At 35.9% G+C, this 25,198-nt stretch overlaps 1 protein-coding gene across 2 annotated transcripts in view; it reads left to right on the top strand.

Annotated features, from left to right (window-relative positions):
- The first annotated feature begins 491 nt into the window (after positions 1-491).
- Positions 492-25,198, top strand: part of PLAC8 (placenta associated 8) — a 28,781-nt gene continuing 4,074 nt past the window's right edge. Inside the window, exons 1-4 of one of the 2 annotated variants that reach the window (XM_012551979.3) lie at positions 508-639; positions 17,141-17,234; positions 18,568-18,700; positions 24,598-24,722. In XM_012551979.3, coding sequence (XP_012407433.1) covers positions 17,232-17,234; positions 18,568-18,700; positions 24,598-24,722 — 261 coding nt within the window. In that variant the 5' untranslated portion in view covers positions 508-639; positions 17,141-17,231. Of the gene's footprint in view, positions 640-17,140; positions 17,235-18,567; positions 18,701-24,597; positions 24,723-25,198 lie in introns of both variants that reach the window. The other variant, XM_003772882.4, reaches the window with a different exon arrangement.

The raw sequence follows: 25,198 nt of genomic DNA, 5'->3' as shown, positions 1-25,198 counted from the left end.
GCATAGAATTAAAATCCTTTATTTTACAGGGGGAGAAAATGAGGCTCATGGAGGGTTTTTTTGATCATATTGACAAGGAGATGATCCTCTAGTCTGCTATGTGACTGATTTCTCTCTTTGCTTCAGGATATTTTCACCTCATCTAGAATATGATGGTATTTTTATACACTAAAAAAAAAATTATAATAATAAAAAAAATTAAGTGACAGTGGCTTGATATGTGGCAAAACATACTGGTATGTTTTTCTATATCCGTTTTTCTATAACCCCATGGTAACATATTTGCTATTCAGATACTGGGGAAGTAGAAATATTTAGATAAAACCTATCAGTTGTGAGATACAAATTTGGATGCAAATATACTTCTCTTTTCTTTGACCACTTCTAGTAAAATCTTAGGTAGGCTCAAAATATGTAAATAAATACACCTCTTCTAGAAGACTGTTTTTTCACTTTTTTTCCACTGGGTATCATAAACACACTCTAAAACTCGAGTGCCTCTGAGCTTATCCTTTGTTCCACTTAATTACTGTAGAAGAAACATTTGTACTTTCCCCCTGCTTTACATAGGTTTCACTTCTGTTGTGAACACCCAGCAGAGAAGAGCTCGCTCTCCAACTCTGCAACTGGCTTTGGACTGTGAGTATTTATTTGGTAAAATAAACAATAAATAAGTGCTTTTGTGATTATTATCTCTCAACACAAAAAGCATTTTTTTTCTTTAACATTATCTTTCTCAAGCACTTGACTTTGTATGTAACTAGTATATAGAAGGCATTTGGGAAACAATTGTTGATTAATTGTTTCTTAAGATAATATTAAAAAAAGACTTTGTCGGATGGGCAGGCAATACCTTATATTCTGTTGTTCAAATGAAAAGGGGGACTGACTTTCTCTTCAAGTCTAAATCCTTGAATTGTTTAACTGGTAATAATTACAGATTTTATTTCTTAGTATCACTATTCATTTCCAAGTGTATTCATATTTAAGTATAACTGCCTGATTTAAATTTTTTCACGAAAATTTATTAAGGGTCCTGGTGTGTCTTAAGATATATTCTCACATTTCGTCTGCACAAATTATTTTTAAAATTGAAAGAAGATGTGACATCTGTGTGGTCTGAGGTTTCACTGAGGTTAAGAGCATGAGGTACTAAAATTTTTACCTTTGGATGGGACAATTTGTTGCTTTCTTGTTATTATTATTGTTTTAAATGTTTATTATTTTATTTATTTTAAACATTCTTTTCTTTTTAAATTTTGAATTCCAAATTCTTTCCCTCTCTTCTACTCCTCTCCCACCCACTGATAGCAAGCAATATATAAATTATATATGTAAGATCATGTAAAACCTATTTTCACAATAGCTATATTACAAAAAAATATTAAAAATAAAATATCTCTGGAGGTGGGAGAGGTTTTTTTTGAGTATTTTTGGAAGCATCATGGATCATTGTCATTTACTGCTTTCTAGCTTGGTTTCTGGGTGTCATTTTTTAGTATTTAGAATACTTCTTGCCTTGCCTAATTCTTATTTGTGGGAGAATGCCTACCATGTGAAATGATAGCATTAGAATGAGAAATTTTATCCATCAAAAACCGAAATGAGGGAGTATGAGTGACATCAGTAAGAAAAATCCAAGCACTATTCTTCTTAACTCATATGCTAGACCTGCAAAGGAGAGAAAATGAGATACTCTGGCTATAAATTCAGACCCATGAGGTAGGAAGCATTAAATAAGGGGAGGTCTAACTCTGGAATAATGAAAATAATTGAAAAATAAAATAGGCAAGTAGAAGATGGGGGTTAACTTTCAGCTGAGACACTAACTCTTTGTTAATTGTCTACATTTTACCCAGTAATTGTTTGTACTGAGTTATGGGCAGCTAGGTAACTGAAGAGTCAGGCTGACTTATTTTACTAAATTCAAATTTAGCCTCAGCTTCTTTGGGTGATCCTGAACAATTCACTTAACTCTGCCTGCCTCAGTTTCCTCATCTGTAAAATGAGTTGGAGAGGAAAATGACAAACCTCTATAATATCTTTCCCAAGAAAACCCCAAATGGGGTCACAAAGAGTCAGACAGGACTGAACAACAATTTATATGATCTCACTCTCATTACCTGTGAGTAGGGATTATTTTTCTACCTTTCCTTATATCCCCTCGAGACCTCTCAGGGTTTATTTAGCATTGTGCCTGACACTTAACAAATGTTTACTGACCTACTGATTTAACAGCCTAATTGTATCATGCCTTTAAAGTTTGCCCCAAAGCATCTCTCCAGTTACTTGAAGTTTGGGTCACTTTGGGCAGTTTCTTGAACGGGTGGAAATGGATGGGAGCAGTTTCATGATGGGGATATCCTGTGGGCTTTATCTGGCTTACCATTAAGAGAGGCTCATTCTGAACTTCCTGAAGCTTTCCAAAGGTCACAAATGAATGGATCTTCAACACTTTCTCCTTTCACATCCTCTCAAATGGAAAGCAGTAAAAGGAACACTTCTTTCAAGGAAGCAAAAAGGCGTTTTGTTTAGAAAAATGAGATTTCAAAAAAAAAAATAAGATTTCAAGGAGAGTTTTGGTAGGGAATTTTTATTCATTAAATTGATGTTTGCAGAAGGAGCTAGATTTGAAGTTAGAGAACCGGAATTTGAATTCTGACCGAGATTCTTGATAATTTTGTGAACTTAACCATAGGGCAGTGGTTCTCAAACTTTTGTTTTCACTATCTTTATACTATTTAAAAAACTATTGAGCATCTGTCTGAAGAATTTTTGTTTATGTGGGTTATATTGATAGATATTTACCATATTAGAAAAAAAATTTGAATTTGCAGACTCTGAAAGAGTTTCAGAGACCATCAGAGAATCTCTGGACTTTACTTTGAGAACCACTGCCATAGGGTCTTAGATATGGAAGGGAAAGGGTCATTAGAAACCATCCAGTACAAGCCTTTTACTTCCCGGAGAGGAATCGGCCCCTTGCCCGCTGTCACAGAGAAAGTCCAACTGAAAGGACATTTCCTGTGAGGAAGCAGTCTAGCAGGGCTGCTGGCCTGCAGATAGGTCAGCCCCCATGGCTGCTGGCCTAGACCAGGCCTTCTGTTCCTTCACAGGGCCGGAATCCCAGGGCTTGCTCTTGGACGGGGATCTATAGTCTTCATTACCTCTAACACCATCTTACGGTAAAGGACACTTTTCAGCAGTCATCTCCCTCTCTGTTGAGCCTCACTGTGTGTATCTATTCAATGGGAATAATAGTGGCTTCCAACAGTGACTGTAAGAATTGGATGAGATAATGTATGATTAACACTTTGAAAACAGTTAAAATGTTCCACAAATATCAGTTACAATGGGGAAAATAATTCCTGACCTCCAAGAGTTTGTAATGACTTATATTCCTTTTTGTTTGTATTTTTGCTGAGGCAATTGGGGTCAAGTGACTTGCCTAGGGTCATACAGCTAGGAAGTATTAGATGTCTGAGGTCAAATTTGAACTCAGGTCCTCCTGACTTCAGGACTGGTGCTGTATACACTGTGCCATCTAGTTACCCCAATATGTATTCTTAATATTTATTTGGTGTCCCAAGTTTTGAATAAATTTAAATTTTATTTAAACTACCCTTTAAGCTTTAAATAAACTTTTGGGATACCCTGTATAAGTAAATTGCTTTGCAAACCTTAAAATGCAATGTTGATATTATTATTATTATTATCATTATCATTATTATTATTCCACTGTGGCTAGAATGCCAGACCTGGAGTCAGGAATCCTTACTCATAATCCTGAATTCCTATCTGGCCTCCAATACTCACTAGCTGTGTAATTTAGTTCCTCATCTCTAAAATGAGCTAAAAAAGGAAATACCAAACCATTCCAAGTATCTTTGCCAAGAAAACACTAAATAGGGTCACAAAGAGTTGTACACCATTAAAACAAATGAACAACAACAGAACAGTTATTCACAGTTCCACATACAATTCTTTTTCTATTCCTCTTTATATGTGAGAGATTCATGCAGGTTTGTTTTTCACATTTAGAATAACAAGAAATTAAGTATATATGAATATGTGTATATGTATGAGTATATAAGTGTGTGTCAATATAGCACTTTCTTGATGTCATTGGTCTTTTTGGAGTACCAAGAACAAAAAGATAAATATGTAGGTGTATACAATACACACACATATATACACACAAACATATATATATACCTACATGTATGTGCATATACTTATACACACATGTTTATGTATGATGTGTATGTGTAACATGTGTCATATACATATAAAGGTATATTATACATTTGTGTGTGTGTTTTTGTGTGTCCAACCATTCCAATTATCCTCTGACCTCTGCTCTAGAATCTCTTGACGTAAAGTCTTATCAACAGTCCTGTATTGCTCAACCCAAGCCCTGGGTCACCCCCCACCCACCTTATTTGCACTCAGGCCATATCTGAACCTTAGGCTTTGTCCATCGGTGCAGGAAGAACCTGTGTTCTTTGATCTCATTTGGGCAGCCTGACACCTATTAAGAACTCAGTAAAGGCCCGTTGACCGACTGATTGAGTGACCAATTGAGCTTTCCTGAGGCAAACCTTCTCCCCTTTATTGACTCACTAATGCACCCTCCAACAGTCTTTCCCCCTTCAAGCTGCCCATATCAGTCCCTTTGTCCTCATTCACACAGAGGACGAATGTCCTATTTTACTTATGTTCCTCTTCCACTTCTCACCCACGCTGCTTTTTTGAATACCTATAAGTAGGACATTCTCAGTATAACAAAATAAATACAAGGTAATTTTGTCCGGAAAGGACATTAGTATTGGGGAGAACAGGAAAGGAAGGAATAATTCCCAAAAAACGATGATGAAAAATACTAGCCACATTTAGAGAAAGAACTGATGGAGTCTGAAGGCAAATCAGAGCCTACTATTTTCACCTGTTTTTTTTTTTTTTTCATGATTTTTTCCTTTTGTTCCATTTCTTTTTTTCACAATGTAACTAATGTGTAAATATGTTTGCCATGATGGCTTGCCATCTTGAGGAATGGGGAAGGGAGAGAGGAAGGGAGAAAATGTTGAAACTCAAAATCTTTCCAAAAAATGAATGTTGAAAATAGTCTTTAGAGGAAGCTAGATGGCACAGTGGATAGAGCACCAGCCTTAGAGACAGAAAGACCTGAGTTCAAATGTGTAGTCTGACAATTAACATTTGTTAGCTGTGTGATCTTAGGCAAGTCACTTAACCGCAATTATCTTGCCAAAAAAAAAAATCATCTTTATGTGTAAATCCTCAGTCATCCCCCTCACTCGACAATCTTCAGTATTTTGCTGTCACCTGGTTCCTTTATTGTTGCCCTCAAATATACTCAAATGTTCCCCATTCTTTAAAAACAAACAAAACCCCATCACTTGACCCTGCCAATCGTCTCAGGCTTTTGTGCTGCATTTCTCTTTCCTAACAACCAAACAAAAGCCTTCTACTTCCTTGACTGTTTCTTCTGTCACTCTGGGTTACTTTTTAGTTCACCACTCAGCTGAAACTGCTTCCTCCAAGTGTTTCTTAATTGCTAAATTCAGTGATTTCTCTGTCTTCATCTATCTTGAGCTTCCTGCAACATCTGACAGTCCTCCTGGACCATGATTGGGTCTTTCCTGGGTTTCAGGGATCCCTGCAGTTGATTCTTCTAATTGTCTGACCAATCCTTTTTATCCTTCTTTTCTGGGTCTTCATGTCTTGATAAGGTGATGTTGTGGAACTTTTAATTTTGCTCTTTCTCTATCCTTGTTTCTTGGTATCCTAGTCATTTCCCATGATTTCAGTTCTCATCTCCATGTTGATAACTCTCAAACTTCTAGATGGAACCATCTTGTCTTTCTGCCCTGAATTCCCAGTGGATTTGCTCCTCATCTCAAGTCTAGAAAAAACTTCATCTCCATTTCTACCACTTAGAATCCTCCCCTCCTTCCAAGTCAACTTACAAGCCACCTGCCATGATAAACCTTTCCTTGTCCACTGCTTATTGCTGTCTATTCTTCCTTCTCAAATTGCCATATATGTACACATTTACCCATTTAATGATATATCCCTCTCAAAAAGCATCTTCCTTGGGGAAAGAGCAGTTTTTCATCCTTTTCTTGGAGTTCATAGTTCCTGGCATATAGTAAACACTCAAAAAATGTCATTGTTATTTTGCTGGTTAAGAGGTAACTAACTGAAGTCCAGAGAGACTAATTTGCCCAAAGTCACGAACATGTCTGGTGACATGGACAGTTGTGAATTGAACCCAAGACCTTCCAACCTGGTCCATAAAATGCTGACCTGAGAGTCAAGTACAGCAGGATCAAAGACAAAAAGATACTATATCCTGGCAGGCTCAGGTCAGAGAAGCTTACAAATCCTCCCCATCTAATCCAAGAACTTTCTTAGCTCAGAGCCGGGAGGAGAGAAAAGGGAGGACAGAGAAGTCCCTGAGGAAGAGGGAACCAGCCAGCCAAAGAGATGGTAGCAGTGAGGTGGGGGCAGAGCCCATCAACAGACACAATAACAAGATTCTCTCTTTTATTCCCTTTACCAAAAAATCTCTCCTAGAACAGAATAAAGAAGTCAACTCCTTAACTCTCAACTGATTGTTGTTCATTTTCAATCCTGACTCTTTGTGACCTTATTTGGGGTTTTCTTGGTAAAGATACTGGAATGGAAAGCCATTTGCTTCTCCAGTTCATTTTATAGATGAGGAAACTGAGGCAAACAGGTTAAATGACTTGCCCAGGGTCACACAGTAAGTGTCTGAGGTCAGATTTGAACTCAGGTTGATGAATGTTTCTAACTTCAGACCTGACACTCTCCCCACTACCTAGCTGCTCAATTGACCAGACCACCCCGGTCAAACCTTCCACCTGACAAAAAAAGCTTAGTGAATTCTTGGGTCACAAACCAACTAAGACTTGTTGAGATTAAAAGTAGTAAAGATGACCGAATGAGTATACATAGGAGGTCATTTCCAGCTAAGTGCATTTTATCAGTTTCTTTTCTAGGTTTTTAGAGTTGAGGGATTTGGGAATCTTGATAGAATAAGTGTCAGGAGGCAGCTAGATAGCTTAAACTTTTACTAGCTGTGTGACCTTGGACAAGGTCACTTGTCTGCCTCAATTTCCTCAACTGTAAAATGGGGATAAAATGATAATAGCACCTACTTCCCATTGTTGTTGTGAGGATCAAAAAAGACAATATTTGTAAAGTACTTAGCACAGTACTGAGCACATGATAGGTATAGTGCCTAGCACAGGAGGCAGTGTATAAATATTAATATGTATATTAACATTTATATATACATATATATATATATATATAATTACTAATCCTAATGGATTTTTCTCCCTGTTCTTCCAAAGATTTTCCACAGGGAATCTATTCAGCATAGTAGAAAACTTTTTCTAGGTCTTATTTCAGACATTTATTAGCTTTGAGAAGTCATTTAAATCGCTGTCTGCCTCAGTTTCCTCCATTGTAAAATAAGGATAAAAATAGCACTTACCTTGTAAGGATTAAATGAGATATTTGTGAAGAATTTAGCATAGTGCCTGGGGCAGAATAGGTGCTCTGTAAATGCTTATTCCCTACTTTCCCTCTCACATTAGATTTCCCACGCAACAGTATAAAACTTAAGGTGTGCATTCTTACTAAATGAGTGGGTCACTTCATTTTCCACTCATATGTAATTCTTGCTAATCACATCCACAGACCATCATCAGAAATATGCTACAACTTTCTTGTATTTACCCTCAGAAAATCTATTAACAAGCATTTATTAAGTGCCTGTTGTTCAGTTGTTTCAGTCAAGTCCAACTCTTCCTGACCCCATTTGGGGTTTTCTTGGGAAATCTTCTCCATTTTACAGATGAGAAAACTGAAGTGAACAGGATGACATTGATATGGTACAGCTTCCAGGAGAAATATAGCAGTAATCCTAAGGTCCGCTGACCTGAGAGTGCTATAGATCTAACAATGTCTGTCAATGATTCTGGACTTCGAAATATAATCATATTTTTCTTGGCAGGATGATAATTGTAGAAATGTATATAGAAGAATTGCACATATTTAACATATATTGGATAAGTTGCCATCTAGGAGAGGGGTGGAGGGAAGGAAAGGGAAAAATCTGGAACACAAGATTTTGCAAGGATGAATGTTGAAAATTACGTTGCATAAGTTTTGAAAATAAAAATCTTTAACAAAAAAAGATTTTTTGATTAAAAAAATAGAAATATAATCATATAGCTATATATTTCTTTTCCTAGATGTTAGGGAAATATAGCAGTAATCCTAAAGTCCACTGACCTTAGAGTACTATTGTTCTAACAATCTGTCTGTCAATGATTCTAATGTCCTCTGGCTTTAAGATTAGTTTTACAAACATTGATAACTGTAATACAGATAATCTGCTGGTCAGTGATAACCAAGTTCCTGAGATAATAGTGAATAGACCACTCCTCAAACCCATAAGCCATAAAATTAGCAAATAAATAACGAGAAGCTCTAGTTTCTATAGCTTTTCTTATAAATTTGTCTTCTTGCCCCTGATTCTTTGCTAAATCCTTTTGGAACTTAGCCCACTTGAATTGGCTTTACAATTACACTTTATTTTGCCCCTTGATTTGGAGATGGGTTCGAGCCTGCAAATTCTTTTGAGACACCTGATGTTGCCAGTCTGAGACTCCAACATTTTAGGGTCTCCTTTCTGAACCTCCACAAAATGACGGGGTCACCCAGTTAGTTCGTGTCTGAGTGCCTATTAAATATCTACCAGGTGCCAAACACTGATGCAGTGAATTAATCGGAGACAGGAGAACCAAGCAGGGAGTCCTGGGGATGGCAGGCAACCCCACCAGACCTCCGAACTCTAAGAGCCATCATCCAGGGGAGTGAATCCTATGGAGAAGGGCCCAGTCGTGCCCACTAACTGCCAACCAGTGGCTACCCACCCAGTGGGCACCCAGTCCAGCTGAGGCATCACGGGGCAGACTAGGCAAACCACCACCAGCTGGACCACCATCTCCCTTCAGGTCCTGATGGAGATAGCCCAGGACCCTGAACCCCAGAATTTTAGGAATAACCAGATTTTCAAGCTGAGTTTTCTTTAAAAAAGAAAAAAAAGAAAAAGAAAAGAAAAAAGAAATCTGATTTTTCTTAATGTTTTTGCTTAACATCGTCCAATTTACACATATATTCCTCCCCCAGCAGCAAGACATACTTTTTAATCAGTTTGTTTAAAAAAAAAAAAAAAAAGGAAAAAAGCAATTTAGCAAAATCAACCACATCTGATAACATATAATATGTATATATATGTACATATATATATAATATTTCATATTGATACTTCTTTACTTCCGCAACAAAAGAAAGTATATTGTCTCAATTCATCTTTTGGGTCAAATTTGGTCATTATAATAATAACAATAACCTTTTAAGGTTTGCAAAGTGCTTTACAAATATCATCTCATTTGATTTTCATAACTCTATGGTCATTTTACAGATAGGTAAACCGAGATTGAGAAAAGCAAAGTGACTCCCCTAGAGACTCAGAGGTATCAAGTTTCTAAGGTTGGGACTCAAATCCCTCTACCTGCCTTTAATAATAGAGGGGGGTAATGTTCTTTTTCTTTTATCTTTTCTCTTTCTTTGTCAATTAACTTAGCCTGACACATAGTAGGTACTAAATAAGTGTTTACTGATTAGCGGATGGATATTGTGGCTGTAGAATGCTGGACTTAAGTCAGAAAAACACTGAGTTCAAATATTTCCCCTAATATTTGCTAGTTGTGGGGACTTTGGCTCCTTCAGCCTCAGTTTCTCCATCTGTAAAATGGGGAAAATAGTAGCACCTATCTCAGGGGTTGTTGTGAAAATCAAATGAAACAATCTTTGTAAGTGCTATATAACCTTAGAGGGTTATAGAAATACTAGCTATTATTATTATTTTAATCCTAAATTGCTTGGTAAAGGTGAGTTATTGTTATTTGTTATTTATTTTTATTAAGCCCTGATTTTTTTTTTATATGAATGAATGCTAGTCCATTTAATTTAAGTTGAATCTAAAAATAAGAGCTCTAGGAAAAAAAGGAAGATTGGCAAAGGTAACTCCTATCTATTTGAGAAGAAAGGGTGTGTTTAAGTCTTCCTAACATTATCGTAAAAAGTGTGAGTAATAGTGTGAGTAATAGAAATTGAACTTTTTTTCCCTTTTATTTCCCTGTACTCTTGATTAGGGAAAATGGGTTTGAAGTTCTTAAAAAGGGTGTTGTTGCTTTTTATCAAGATGAAACTAGAGATTGCTTGACTAAATCTTTATTCTGTTGCCTTTTAAGAACCATAAATTAATGAACTGTTCATGGAATTGTGAACTGATCTAATCATTCTGGAGAATAATTTGGAACACTGCCCAAAGGGCTATAAAACTGCATACTCTTTGAACTAGGAGTACCGTTGCTAGGTCTATATCCCAAAGATAATCAAAAAAGAAAAAAGAAAAAAAGAAAAAGGACCTATTTGTACAAAAATAATTATAGCAGTTCTTTTTGTTGTGGCTAAGAACTGATGTATAGTGAATAGAACCAGGAGAACATTGTGCACATCTTTGATGAAGAATTGTAAATTCTTTGTAAATTGAAAATGACAGCTACTCTCAGCAATGATCCAAGATAATCCTTGTGGACTAATGATGAAGTATATCATCAGCCTCCAGAGGAAGAACTGACATTGACTAAATATAGACTGAAGCAAGCTATTTTTAACTTTTTTTTTTCATTTTTTTCTATTATTTGAGTCTTCTTGTACAAAATAATAATCATGAAAATGTTTTTATAATTGAACATGCTTACTGTCTAAGGGAGAGAAGAGAGGAAGGAAAGAGAATTTTGAACTCAAAACTTCAAACAAAAATGGTTTTAAAGAACCTTAAATACTTCAGGGATAAAAGGTTTTTTGGTTTGGTTTGGTTTTTTCTGTTTTAGTACTTATTCTTACCATCTGCCATCTCCTTTTTCCATCAGCAGGTTTGTGACAATGAATCATTGATTTTTGTGTTTTGAATCTATAAAACACATACCTGTGTATGTGTACTCTTCCCCAAATTTTCTTTGAATGTTTCTTGAAACATTTCTTGAAATGTTATGTAATACCAGAGAGACTGAGGCAAGTAAAGATTGTTTTTTAGTTTTTAATGTGGAGAGCTTAAGCTAGCTCACTGAATGGGACTACAATCCAAAGTATTTGGTGCAGATAAACAGAAGCAGAGAGATTATATAGGGTTTTGGCTAACTAGGGTTTGCAAACAGAATATATAACCTGAGTATACTATTTTATCCTAACAGCTGTTAACTTTAAGGGAAACAAAAGCAGATAAAGGGGAGCGAGGACACTGGGAGGATGGACAAGCCATAATTCCAGAAAAGGATCATAACAATCCTGACAAGATAGGGGTCCAGATAAGAAGGTCAAGGACAGGAGATAGGGGAATACTCAAACGGAGGAGGAAATTATCCTAGCAAGGATTGAGACAATGCATCTGGATGTTTATGACACAATGGATGTAAAGGAGTCTCAGAGCTTCAAGGGTTTCCTGGGCTCTTTTCTAAACTAAATTTTCCCAGTCCTAATGGCAAGAAAGTGAGGGTGGCTATGGCTTATTATCCAGGACTCAACAGTTATTGGTGATAATATCAATGATAATATTGAAAAGTAAATGCCATTCCCTTAAATTAGCAAGGGACCTTAGAATTTGTCTAGTCCAACATCCCCATTTTATTGATGAAGAAACTGAGATCCAGAGTCTGTATTGCCTAGGCTCTTCCTGACTTCAATTTCAGTAGGATTCCACCTAAGAAACCACTCTGCCTTTGTAAACTTCTGCTTTCCAAGAAAAGAAAAGAGATTTGCCATAATCCTTTGAGATATAACTCACGTTTATATGGTCAGCATCTTTCTTAGGTAGGTAATACAAATATTATTATTATCCCCATTTTACAGACAAGGAAAATGAGTTCATCAACTAGTTAGCATTCATTAAGCATCTGTCAGATATTGTGATAATGATGAGGTTTAGATTTGGGGTACCCAAATGAAATTAGGGTTACTGGTGGGTCAGGGAGTTAAATGAGGTCTAGTGGCAGGTTTGGGGTTCAGGGAGTCAAATGGACCTCCCCTGAAATCCCTTGGGATTTGGCACAAGGGTAGGGAGTTTGGGGGATCTCCCTCCTGGTGGTGCAGAGGTTCTCTGTAAAGGAATTTACAGACCTGAAAACCTAGGTCCTAGCTTCCTGAATTGATAATGCATCAGGCAGGAGGGGCTGGGAATCAGAAAGGAATAAATCAATCTGAAAGGAATCACAAATGTAGTTTCTTAAAGGGAACACAACCCGCTTCAGACTCAGAGATTCTGCTAGCAAAAAGGGCAACTTTGGCTGAAACTTGAAAATCAGGGAAGCTAGGAGGTAGAGATGAGGGAGGAGATCTTTCTTATCCCTTTAAGAAACTGTATTTCCTATTGATTTGTGATTCCTTTCAGATTATTCCCTGGTCAAATCCTGGTCAAACGCATCCCTCTGAATTCCAATAGGAGATCCGGGCTTGTCCCAGTCCCCACTGGATCTGAGTCAACTTGAGCTCTTGGTTCTGATCTGCTCTGGTTGTCCCAGCTCCCATTCTGATCTGCTCAGGTTTCCCAACCCCCACCAAGACAATTAATATAATGAACTTCCATCAACTAAGGTCTTTGCAGATGGACCTTGGCAGTTCCCTTTACTGCCAGGACCTTCTGTCCATTGAGAACTGCATTCTCAATGTAAAACTCCACTGTCCATAGATCTGCCCACTGGAATAATATTCTTTTCCAGTGCCATCCTCTCATTATCCTCACCTATTTCCCTAACCAGACTTTATGCTTCCAACCCCAGAATAAATGTCTTTTCTCAATCTAGGTTTTTGGGTCTGTAAATTCCTTTACGGAGAACCACTGTGCCACCAGAAGGGAGTTCCCAAAACTCCCTACCATTGCACCGAATCCCAAGGGGTTGCAAAGGAGGTCCATTTTATTCCCTGAAACCCAAAGCTGCCACTAGACCTTATCATTTAACTCCCTGACCACCAGAAACCCTAATTTCATTTGGGTTCCTTAAGTCTAAACCTCATCAATTCCACAAAAAATGAGACTTGTCCAGTTTATTAGAAGGGCACAGTGGTCAGTTAAAGCCATGAACCCCCTCTAGTATCTGAGTTCTGATATGTGAAGGTGTTCTCCCTCTAGCTTCACGCATTGCATATGTAAAAGTCAAAATGGTTCATTAAAAGGAAACTAATTTAGTGAACAGACCATTGCCTACCAAAATGTAACACCTTTTCAGAATTTACTGACTTGACTTGTTGCTTTCCTTATTTTCCTTGATTTATTGCTTTATAGGAAAACTATTTCCATAAAACCTAAAGGCACACATCACAGGGTAGTTATAAAAATGGCTCATTTATCTCCACAGCCCTGATGGCGGGGAATCTGGGGAGGGGAACAAAGAGGGAGAAGGATGGAGACACAGAATACATGGCGATATTCAAGGCTCTCCAATTCATTTTTTGTGCTATGGTAACAGCTTAGTAAATACCATTTCTTCATCAGAAATATCTTAGGTTTTGTTCTACATTGAAACAAGGGTAGTAACCGTATTAGCTTCTGTTTATGTAGCACTTTAGGTGTGATATGATGGAGTTAGGGGTGTAGGGGGATCAGGAAGACTCATTTTCCCGAGTCCAAATCCTGCCTCAGACATTTACTAGCTGTGTGACCCTGTGCAAGTCACTTAACCCTCATCGCCTCAGATTCCTGATCTATAAAATGAACTGAGGAAGGAATCACTCCAGAAAAAAAAGAGGGAGGGAGAAAGAAAGAATTCCTGCTCTCAAGGAACTTACATTCTAAAAGGCAACAAGATGCACATTTATAAATATACACAAAATAAAAAATGAGGTAGTTAGGGAGGGAAGATTTGAAATTAAGATCAAAAAAGGCTTTATTGTAGAATATGAGTCTTGAAGGAAGAGAGAAATTCTATGAGGTGGGAGTGAAAAGGGATGCTTTCTAGCCTTGTAGAATAGCCAGTGCAAAGAAGCAGAGATGACAATGTTAGATATGAGAAATAGAAAGAAGGCCAGTTTGGCTGTACTAAAGTGAAGAAAGGGGAATAATGTACAAAAGGGATGTAAAGACATATTGGGGCAAGGGTGCAAAGGGCTTTATAAAGCCAAATAACTTCAGAAAAAGAAACTGAGTTAGCTATAAATGAACTACCAAAAGGGAATGAGGAGCAAAACCAGGACCAGATGGATTCAAAAGTGAATTCACTCTCAAACTTTCAGAAAATAATTCAGCCTAATATAGCATAAACTGTGGTAAATATAGCAAAAGATGGATTCTCTCAAATTCCTTCTATGACGCAAATATGGTCTTGATATCTGAACTAGGGAGAGAAAAAACAGAAAAAAGAAAACCAAAGACCAATATTGATGCAAAAATTTTAATATTAGCAAAAAGGCTACAATCATAGGTCATTACCAGGTTGGGTTTATATCAGAAATGCAAGATTGGTTTAATATTTTAAAAACTATAAACTTAATTAACCATGTTAATATTAAAAAAAGAAATCATATGATTATATTGATAGATGCAGAATTAGCCTTAAACTACAACCATTTTTGTTAAAACACACACACACACACACAAAAACACAAGGATAAATGTACCTTTTTTATGAAATATATAATATATATCTAAAAGAAGAGCCAGCATTATATACTAGAATCATTTCCATTAAAACCAGAGATGAAACAAGAATATTCATTGTCACCACTTCTATCTGACACAGTGCTAGAAATATTGACTATGCCATCAAGACAGAAAAAAAAGAAATTGTAGAAATAGGCAGCAATGAAATAAAACAAAATAATTGCATATGGTATGATAGAATACTTGGAGAAGCAATAACTTCAGTAGAGTTGAAGGATATAAGATATATATAAGGATATAATCCATACAAATTATCAGCTTTGCAGTATAACCCAGGAAGAAGAGATAGAAAATGAAATTTTATTTAAAATAACCACAGAAGACTTAAGGAATATACCTTGGGACCTCACCAGGAATCCCTCAGATTATAGCGTGAACTGTCCCTCACTTCACACCTTAGCTACCTCTTAGGGCGTACCAGCCAGGGAGTTTCTGTGATATCCTCCTTTCCTCTCCTCCCATTCCAGTAAGCTTAGTGTGGGCCTAGAAGAAGGGCCACACAATTGTTAATGCTGTAAAGTTACCCATGTAACTAAATAGGCTATTAAATAAATTTAAAAAAAAAAGAAAAAAGAAGGCAGTGGTAATGATGGACAGGTGGAGATTTTCATTCAATAAAAAAGGACAATCCTTCTTAATAAAAAAAAAAAAAAAAAAAAAAAAAAGAAGAAGGGCCACAAAGGGATGGAAGAATAGGGGAGACAAACGTCTTTTCATTTTCTCTTAGAATACCAAAGGCAACTAAACTTGATTACAAAACAAAAAAATAAAAATAACACAGAATGTATAAAACACTTGGGAGTCTACCTACCACAGCTCACTTAGGAACTCTGTGAATGCAACTATAAGCTATTGTTTCATAGAAATAAACCAATTTGATAAAAAATGTCTGGGGAAATTGGAAAACTGCACAAAAGACATTTGATTTATACCTCTACCTATATAGGTTACACCTATAAAATTTATACAAAATAAGCTCTAAATAGACATATGACCTAGATATAAAAGTTCACATAATAAATAAATTAGAGAAATGAGTAAGAAATCACGAATGGGATCTTTGTGTAGAGGGTAGATTATTCATGATCAAACAAGAGATGGCATCAGAGAAGATAAAATCAATAATTTTGATTGCATAAAATAAAATCAAATTTTTTGCAAAAACAAACCTTACTGGAGACTGAATATAAATCAACACTTGCTATGTTCAGTTTTTTCATGTTTTTTCTTTTTTTTTTCCCGTGGTTTTTCTCTTTTATTCTTATTTTTCTCTCCCAACATGATTCATTTAAAAAGTGTGTGTTTATTTAAAATAAATATACATGTATAACCAGAAAATAAAATAAAATAAAAAAGTTTTCAAAAATAAATAATTAGTTTGGTAAAAAAACAAAAACTTATATGACTAAGATTAGTAAGGAAACAACCAGGAAGAAACTTTGAAACTTGTTTCTCTGATAAAATTCTCATTTCTAAAATATATGAGGAACTAATTCAAATTTATAATAAGAACTTTTCTCAATTGATAAATACTTTAAGGATATGAACAGGCAATTTTAAAAGGAAGAAACTCAGGCTATTTAGATCACACACACACAAAAAATGCCTTAAATCATTAATCATTAGCGAAATGCAAACCTCATTCTGAGGTTCTATCTCACACCCATCAGATTGGCAAAGATGATGAGAGAAAAAAATGACAAATGTTGGCAAGCCTGTAGGAAAGCAAGGAGTTGTGAATGGGTCCAGCCATTCTGGAAAGCATTTTGTGACTATGCCCCCCAAATTACTAAATTCTGCATGCCCTTAGACCTATATCACTGCTAGGTTTACAGACTAAAGAGATCAAAGAAAGAGATGATCTTACATGTGCAAAATATTTGTCACAACTCCTTTCATGGCTACACAAACCTCTGGAAATGAGGGGTGAAGGAGTTCCCACTGGGGAATGGCTAAATGGCTAAACAAATTATCATGCATGAACATGTTGGAGTATTTCTGTGCTAAAAGAAATTAGGGGGAAAAGTGGTTTCAAAGAGACACGTACAGGTAAGTACTTACACAAAATGAGGTGAGCAAAACTAGAATAATTTATAATAAAATATCAATATTATAAAATCAACCAATTGGGTGAGACTTAAGAATATTTACTAACTGAATGATCAACAATGATTCCAAAGAATTGCCCACTTAGTGACAGGGAGATGATGAATTGATTTTATATATATATATATATATTCTTTCTTTTTTTTCTTCCTTCCTTCCTTTTCCTTTCTTCTTTTTTTCCTTCCTTTATTGTGTAAGGAGGAAGCAAGGGAAGAAAAAAGTGAATGCCCAATAATTGGAGAAACATTTTTAAGCTAAACAAAGGAATTTATCTTTTATTCTAGAGACAATGGTAAGGCACTGGAGTTTTTTGTTTTTGTTTTTTAAAATAACATGGTTAGAGCTGTACTTAAGGAAAATCATTTTGGCAGCTATGTAGATGATAGACTGGAAGAGGTGAGACTTGAGGCAAGAACAATTAGGAAACCATTATAATAGTCTAAGTAAGAAGTGATTGGGGGGGGGGGGGCTTGAATTTGGGTAGTATTCTGTGTGGGTCAAGATTTTGAGATATCTTGTGGATGTTTAAGCAACCAGACTTGGCTATTGGTGGAGTGAGAGTGAGGAGTCCAGGATGAAGCTGAGATTATGCTGATAGACTAGAGAAATGAAGGTACCTGAGATAGAAATAAGGAAAGTCTATTATTGATTTAAAAAAAAAAAAAAGAACTGGATATAAAAAAAGAATGAGGAAAAGATAATAAATTCTCTTTTGACATGTTGAATTTCATAAGAAACTTAATCCCCCTAGGGAACTCCCTGACTATAAATTTCATAGCACAGACTGGTCTATATTGGTAGAGAAAGTTTGCTAATGGGGAGTTTCCTTTCCCAGCAATTGCATAGGTCTGAGCTGATTGACTAAGTGAATAAATAAATGAAAACATGCAAACAACTTCATGAGTTAGCTAGTACCAATGTTATTCCCATTTAATTTTTATTACTTTAAAAATGTTTTATTGATGCCTTCTATTTTACATCAGTAATGTAGCACCTTACTGACCCCTTAATTTATTATTATTATTATTACTAATTATCATGTTCTATAGCTAAGAAAGACTAAAGTTTTCCAAAGATGCTTCTTGCATTATCCCATATGTATGGTGCAGAAATGGTAAGGGTCACCATTTAATAAAAAAGCTGGAGAGATCTCTAGAAGCAAAGCAAAATTTATTATTCATTTTCCCGTCGAGCAGACAATGGAAGGGAGGAAGCACCTTCTGGGACGGGGTCAACAACAAACCCTAATGCAAATACCCACTCCCACCACTGACCCTCATCCTCATTGGCTGAGGGTCTTACATTCTAACGCGGGAACTACCCAAGAAATTGAACTTGACCGATAAGTACATAGTTGCCCATATTTGACTGAAATAGGGAGAAATTGATGTCATGGGAGGATAGCAGGAAGGGGACTTAAATATGCCCTTGACTCAAAGTCCTTCAGATCGACTCAAACTATGAAGTAGATGAACCTTACTCGATTTTCACAACTGCCTTGAAAGATCTCATCTCATCTCGTTCACATACACTGAGAAGCAGCTCGATCCAGAGGATCTAATGGCCCCAGGCCATCAATAACCTTGAGTTTCTGAAGACACATCATTTCTCTCTTTTCTTTTCAGGCTGTAGACGTCTCAAAAATGCAACAAACACAGCCGGTGGTCATCATGACTCAGCCCCAGAGGGGGGGTATCTGTCCTCAGAGCTCCACCTGGCAGACGGGTCTTCTAGACTGTTTCAGTGACTGTGGAGTCTGTGAGTCCTTAGGCTGAGTTAATATTGAACGTCATTGATTTAAAATCAAATTTCCAATCATCCTTTCTCATTCTTCTGTCTCTATAGAGCATGTTCCAAATGACATATATCCATTCCTAGTCAATGTAATGTTGTCTTTTTTAAAAGCATCTAATAACTGAACCAGCTACGCCCAGAGAAAGAACTCTGGGAGATGACCAAAAACCGTTACATTGAATTCCCAATCCCTATATTTATGCCCACCTGCATTTTTGATTTCCTTCACAAGCTAATTGTACAATATTTCAGAGTCTGATTCTTTTTGTACAGCAAAATAACGGTTTGGTCATGTATACTTATTGTGTATCTAATTTATATTTTAATATATTTAACATCTACTGGTCATCCTGCCATCTGGGGGAGGGGGTGGGGGGAGGGAGGGGAAGAATTGGAACAAGAGGTTTGGCAATTGTTAATGCTGTAAAGTTACCCATGCATATAACCTGTAAATAAAAGGCTATTAAATTTAAAAAAAAAAAAAAAAAAAAAAAGCATCTAATAATGGTCACCAAAGGATTTATACACCATCTTTGTACTTGTCAGTGAGGAATCTTACGTATGGCTCAAGATTATTTGCATAAAAAAATAACTCTGTAAATATGTATGCATATATTGGATTTAACATACATTTCTACCATGTTTAACATATACCTGCCATCTAAGGGAGGAGGGTGGGGAGGGAGGAAAATTGGAACACAAGGTTTGAAATAAAAAGCTTTAATTTTAAAAAAAAAAAGATTATTTGCATAAGATTCTCCTTATTGATGGAAAATGTTAACTAGGTTCTCTCCCAAGTTCTCACTGATTCTCACATAAAGAAACAAAATGCATTGAAGCCTCTCTCTACCAAAGAGGAGAATTTTGTGCAAATAACCTTGAGCCCCAGATTATCCTGGAATATATTTAAAAGTTGAGGAAACAACTGATCACTGACCACTGATAAGTAAGTATATAGTTCATAATTAGATCTAAAATTTATTTTCTTTCATTTTTATTAAATAGAATATTGTCAATCAATAAACAACCATTTTTAAAATACCCATCATGTGTCAGGAATGGCTAACTTCTGGACATAAAATATCAAAAATTTAAATTAAATGTCCACTAGGGGAAAACAACATGTACATACAAATACATGTAGCATTTGCTATTTAAATAAAAAGTAATTTTGGATTAATCAATTAAAATTAATTTAATTAATTGAGTTCATTAATTTAAATAAAAAGACATTTGAAAAGATCTCAAGTAAGAGATGGCATTTAAAAAAAGGTAGAATTCTTGGAGACGGAGTAGGGAAAGCATTCCTGCCACATTTTGCATAAGTTGAGGTCAGAGGGAGGAGATATGGAAAGTCATATGTGAGGAAGAACTAGATTGCTCTACTTACTTCTAAATGCATATCAAATCCCTACACAAAAATCAACCATGTTACTTTATAATGATACTGCAGTGTAGGAGAAATGTCAGAAAACTGTCAAAAGCCTTGAATCTCTTTCCCACCCTATAAAGTGGGCAAATCCCCTAACCTCTTTAATTGCATTATCTTTGTTTTTGCTTATCCTTCTGGCATGGTCCAAATAACCCTACCACATGATCTGATTAACCTTTATTTAAAATGAACTAGAGAAGGAAATGGCAAACCACTCTAGTATGGTTTTCAAGAAAACCCCAAATGAAGTCATGTGGAGAGTTAGACACAACCAAAATAACTCAACAACAAAGTAATATATAAATGCTAACTATTTTTAAGATAATGTTTAAATGATCTCTCCCACAAATTCTTAGCTTTTTAATTTTGATCCTCATTTTACATTATTGTTTGTTTTTTCAATGACACTCATATTAAGTGTGGTTTAGAAGCTACAGTAGACTTATCAAGCTGGAACGTTGAGTTGTTCTTTACTTTCTAGTTGTATTCAAGATTATCTGGTTGAAGTATCAATTCCTTGGTACTTTTGGAATTTTGATGTGCCAAAAAATAATAATAAAATATGTGTATGTGTGTGTGTGTATATATATATATATATATATATATATATATATATAAATTTTTCCCCCTCTAATCTCATTGAAAAATCACCTTTATTCATGATCTTAGTATGCTCAGTTTTTCAGAAGCAATTTTAGGGGGCAGCAGATTTCTCTTATTTTCCAAATGTCATATTCCAGCCCCCTCCTGTATTTTTAAATTATTCTACATGATGTAAATGTGTACTTGTTTTGTCTAAGCTGGGCCCGACTTGGGCTAGGTTTTTTGGGTAGTTTAGATTGATTTTGGAACAAAAGGAAACATTCTTGGGTCATTCAACAGTTAACAAAAGGAGATGTATTTATTTGTATCACGAAAAATCTTTCAACAAGTATAAGCATTGAGAAGCCCTTGAAGTGACTTAGTTAAGCAAAGAAAGCTTCAGTCTTAATTCCCTAGCCACGTATCAGAGCTCATTGTAGATGCTTTGAACTCTTGATGATGAAAAAACAGTGTCCAATGGTTTCAGCCTTTAGTCCCCCAAAACAACCAAATCTCAAGGATTATCTCAATACATTTAAAGGAAAAACCAGCCATACCGGGAAGATTTAAGATATTGCTCCCACCACAATGTTGATATGTAAATCTCATCTTTTTGGCTGCTTGTAAGATTTATTTTTTGATTTGAAGCCCTGGGACATGGGACTACTGGGAGAATAAAAATTAGAGCTCCTCTTGGTCAGCATTCTTTGGTTTCTATCAGTGGACTGTCTCCATTATTTCTAGGCAATTTACTTGTATGTGGTACTGGAAAATGGGACTCAATTTCTTTAATTGAGCAGTTTTAGTTGTGTTTAATGTTTCATGACCCCATTTGGCATTTTCTTGGCAAAGGTCCTGGAGTGGTTTGCCTTTTCTTTCTCTAGTTCATTTTACAAATCAGGAAACAACAATGACAATGGCCCAGGGTCACCCAGCTAGTAAGTATCTGAGCCACATTTGAACTTAGGAAGATGAATCTTCCTGATTCCAGGACTGACATTCTATCCACCACATAGATGCTATAACATCTAATTTGCAAGAAAAATCACTGAGGCAGAACTTCAAGCTAATTAGCCATTTAGGGACCTGGCCCCATTTAATGAATGGGTCCTCAGACTTTCCTCACAATTGGAGATTAACCTCCTTACCCTCCAGGACCTTACTTGCTTCCCAGACAGTACAAAGGAACAGATCAAAAATATAGTCTAATTGATGGATAAATTTTGCCCTTGACCTTCCAGAGGATCTACACAAAATATAGAATCCCATTAGCTGACAGACTTGCAAACTGACCTTAAGAGACCTCTTTTGACTTTCCAAGAGGTCCTTCCAAAATGGAGGAGCAGACTCATGGGACTGGGCTGATGAACAGATGTTAAAATATCTGCATGTGCTGCAGCCAGGCAACCATGGTCACTCTTTGGCCAAAGCTCATAGTCATTTCCTCATTGGCCAATAAAAAGCTAATGGTAGAGGGGCAATAGAATGGCTGGGGGAGTTTCTGTGTAATTAAGCCACATCTGTCACTCCTACTCAGCAGGAAGAGAAGAGGAAGGTTTTCTAGTTAGCTTTCTATTAAGTAAGCAAACTTCTTGGTAAATGACTTTCTAATTATATGATATACAGTTCGAGGCCTTTCATAAAAGATTTTTTATGAAAAAAATCCTTTAAAAGAAAGAATATATTTTATTTGATCATTCTTGATTAAATATACAGTGATAAGTAATGTTAATTGATTAAGCACATGTATACTGATAACAGATATATTGATTGACTAAATGTATATTGATTTATTTGGTTAATTTGATTGACTAAGTGTATAGTGATTATAGATATACTGATATATTAATAATTACTGCTAATCACCATTATAAAATCACTAGCTGATTAATATAGAATATAGAGTAAATAGAGATCTAATCATCTAATTCACCTAATTCTTTAGACTTGCAGAATTCTGCCTTATGAGGACTGCTGGTTTGTTTTTGGTTTTCAATTTTAGTCTGTCCTTCCTTATTCCATCTCTAAATTTTCTCAATCTGCCTGAATCACTCTATTCTTTAGAAATGACACAGTTTCATTAAGAATTTACCACCATCTATGATCAAGGCCTATGGCAATCTAGTATTTGATAAATCCCCAAACTCCAGCTTCTAGAATAAGAACTCACTCTTGACAAAAATTTCTGGGAAAACTGGAAAATAATATGTCAGAAACTCAGCATAGACCTACATCTCACACCCCAGACCAAAATAAGGTCAAAATAGATACATGCTTTGGGGATAAAGGATGATACCATAAACAAATTAGGAGAACAAGGGATAATTTACCTTCAGATCTTTGAAAAAGGGAGAAATTTATAACCAAAGAAGAACTAGAGAACATTATGAAAGGCAAAATGGACCACTTTTAATACATTAAATTAAAAAGGTTTTGCACAAATAAAACCAATAGAAACAAGATTAAAAAGGAAGTACAAAGGTGGGAAAAAGTCTTTATAGCCAGTATTTCTGATAAAGGTCTCATTTCTAAAATACATAAAGAACTGTGTTAAATTTATAAGAAATCAAGTCATTCCCCAATTGATAAATGGTCAAAGGATATGAACAGACAATTTCCAGATGACAAAATTAAAGCCATTTATAGTTATATGGAAAAAATGCTCTAAATCACTATTGATTAGAGAAATGTAAATTAAAATAACTCTGAGGTACCACCTCCTACCTCTCAGATTGGCTAAAATGACAGGAAAAGATAATGATAAATGTTGGAGGGGATGTGGGAAAACTGGGACACTGATGCATTGTTGGTGGAGTTGTGAAACGATCCGACCATTCTGGAGAGCAATTTGTCAAAAAGGGCTATCAAACTGTGCATGCCCTTTGACCCAGCAGTGCTATTACTGGGTCTGTATCACAAGGAAATAATAAAAGAGGGAAAGGACCCATATGTGCAAAAATGTTTGTAGAATCCTGTTTTTATGGTAGTAAAGAATTGGAAAAGGAGTAGATGCCCATCAGTTGGGGACTGGCTAAACAAGCTGTAGTATATAAATGGAATATTACAATATTATACATATATATATATAATATTTATATTCTATTAAAAAAAGGTAACTGATTATAGAAAGGTTTGGAAAGATTTACACAAACTGATGCTGAGAGCAAGAAACAGAACCAGGAATATAATGTACATAATAATAGCAGGAATATTTGATCAACTATGAAAGGCTTGGTTCTTCTTACTGGTTCAAGTGATCCAAAGCAATCCCAATAGATTGGACAGAAAATGCCATCTGCATCCAGAAAAAGAATTAAGGAGACTGAATGTAAATCACCACATGCTATATTCACTTCTTTTTTAATCTCTCCCATGTTTTTTTTTTCCTTTTGCTCTGATTTTTCTCTCCAAGTATGATTCATAAAGCAATGTGTATTAAAAATACTACAATTAAAAAAAAGATTTTACCATCACCTTTGTTACCTTATTTTTATACAACAAATGCATGGATCTATAATTAATCACCTATACATGCACAAGAAATAATATTAATTAGAGACCATACTCAGGTTTTTCATAAGCCATGTTGGACCACTATGGGAGCTCAACATATTATTATTCATGCAGATCTTATGAAAGTTTGTACATGCTAAATGGTATATAAGAGCAAGCTAGGAAAATAAGGAGAGCATGGAATGCTTCATCACTGTCGAAATAATGGCTATTTCGTGCATTATGATGTATTTTATCCCTCCCCCTCGCCCCAAATACACTGGATATAAGTTTCTCTTTAAGGGAGAATTCAAGATTTAATAAGATAACTCTTGCCTGTGGTTTCTTCCCTAAGGCCTCTGTGGGACCTTCTGTACTATCTGCCTGTCCTGCCAAGTGGCTTCTGACATGAACGAATGCTGTTTGTGTGGAACAAGTGTAGCCATGAGGACCCTCTACCGGACCAGATACGGCATCCCTGTGAGTCAGCTCCTCCGCTTAAGTGATGCCTGCTATACAAACGGACGTTATATGTTCATATTATTAGAAATTGTGCTTTTACCTCCGTACCAGGAACACAATAGGGACTTAAATATTGATTGATAAAATTTGACCTAGTGGGGGAGATCCTGAATTATTTGCAACTCACTGGCTGCCCAGCAATGTTGCCTCCTTCTTCATTTCTTGTTTGAATAAAAGAATTAAAATGCACCGTGGGGTGGGGAAGAGAACTAGGGCTGTCTCTGCTTTACTCACTGAAATTCTTTTAGGGCAAGGATTCTTAGATTGTTTTTCATGGGTTCCTTTGGCAATTTGACCACTTCTCACGGTGTCTTTAAATGTATAAAATACATAAGAGTCAAAGAAAGCAATTATGTTGTTTTCCAGTTTAAAAACAACCAAGTTCGTGGATCTTGGGTTAAGAATCCCTGGCTCTAGGACATAACTGAATGCCT

This window comes from Sarcophilus harrisii, chromosome 6 (genome assembly GCF_902635505.1).
Source record: "Sarcophilus harrisii chromosome 6, mSarHar1.11, whole genome shotgun sequence".
NCBI lineage: Eukaryota > Metazoa > Chordata > Mammalia > Dasyuromorphia > Dasyuridae > Sarcophilus > Sarcophilus harrisii.
The sequence above is the reverse complement of the archived record's forward strand: the minus strand, read 5'-3'. Positions and strand labels throughout refer to the sequence as shown.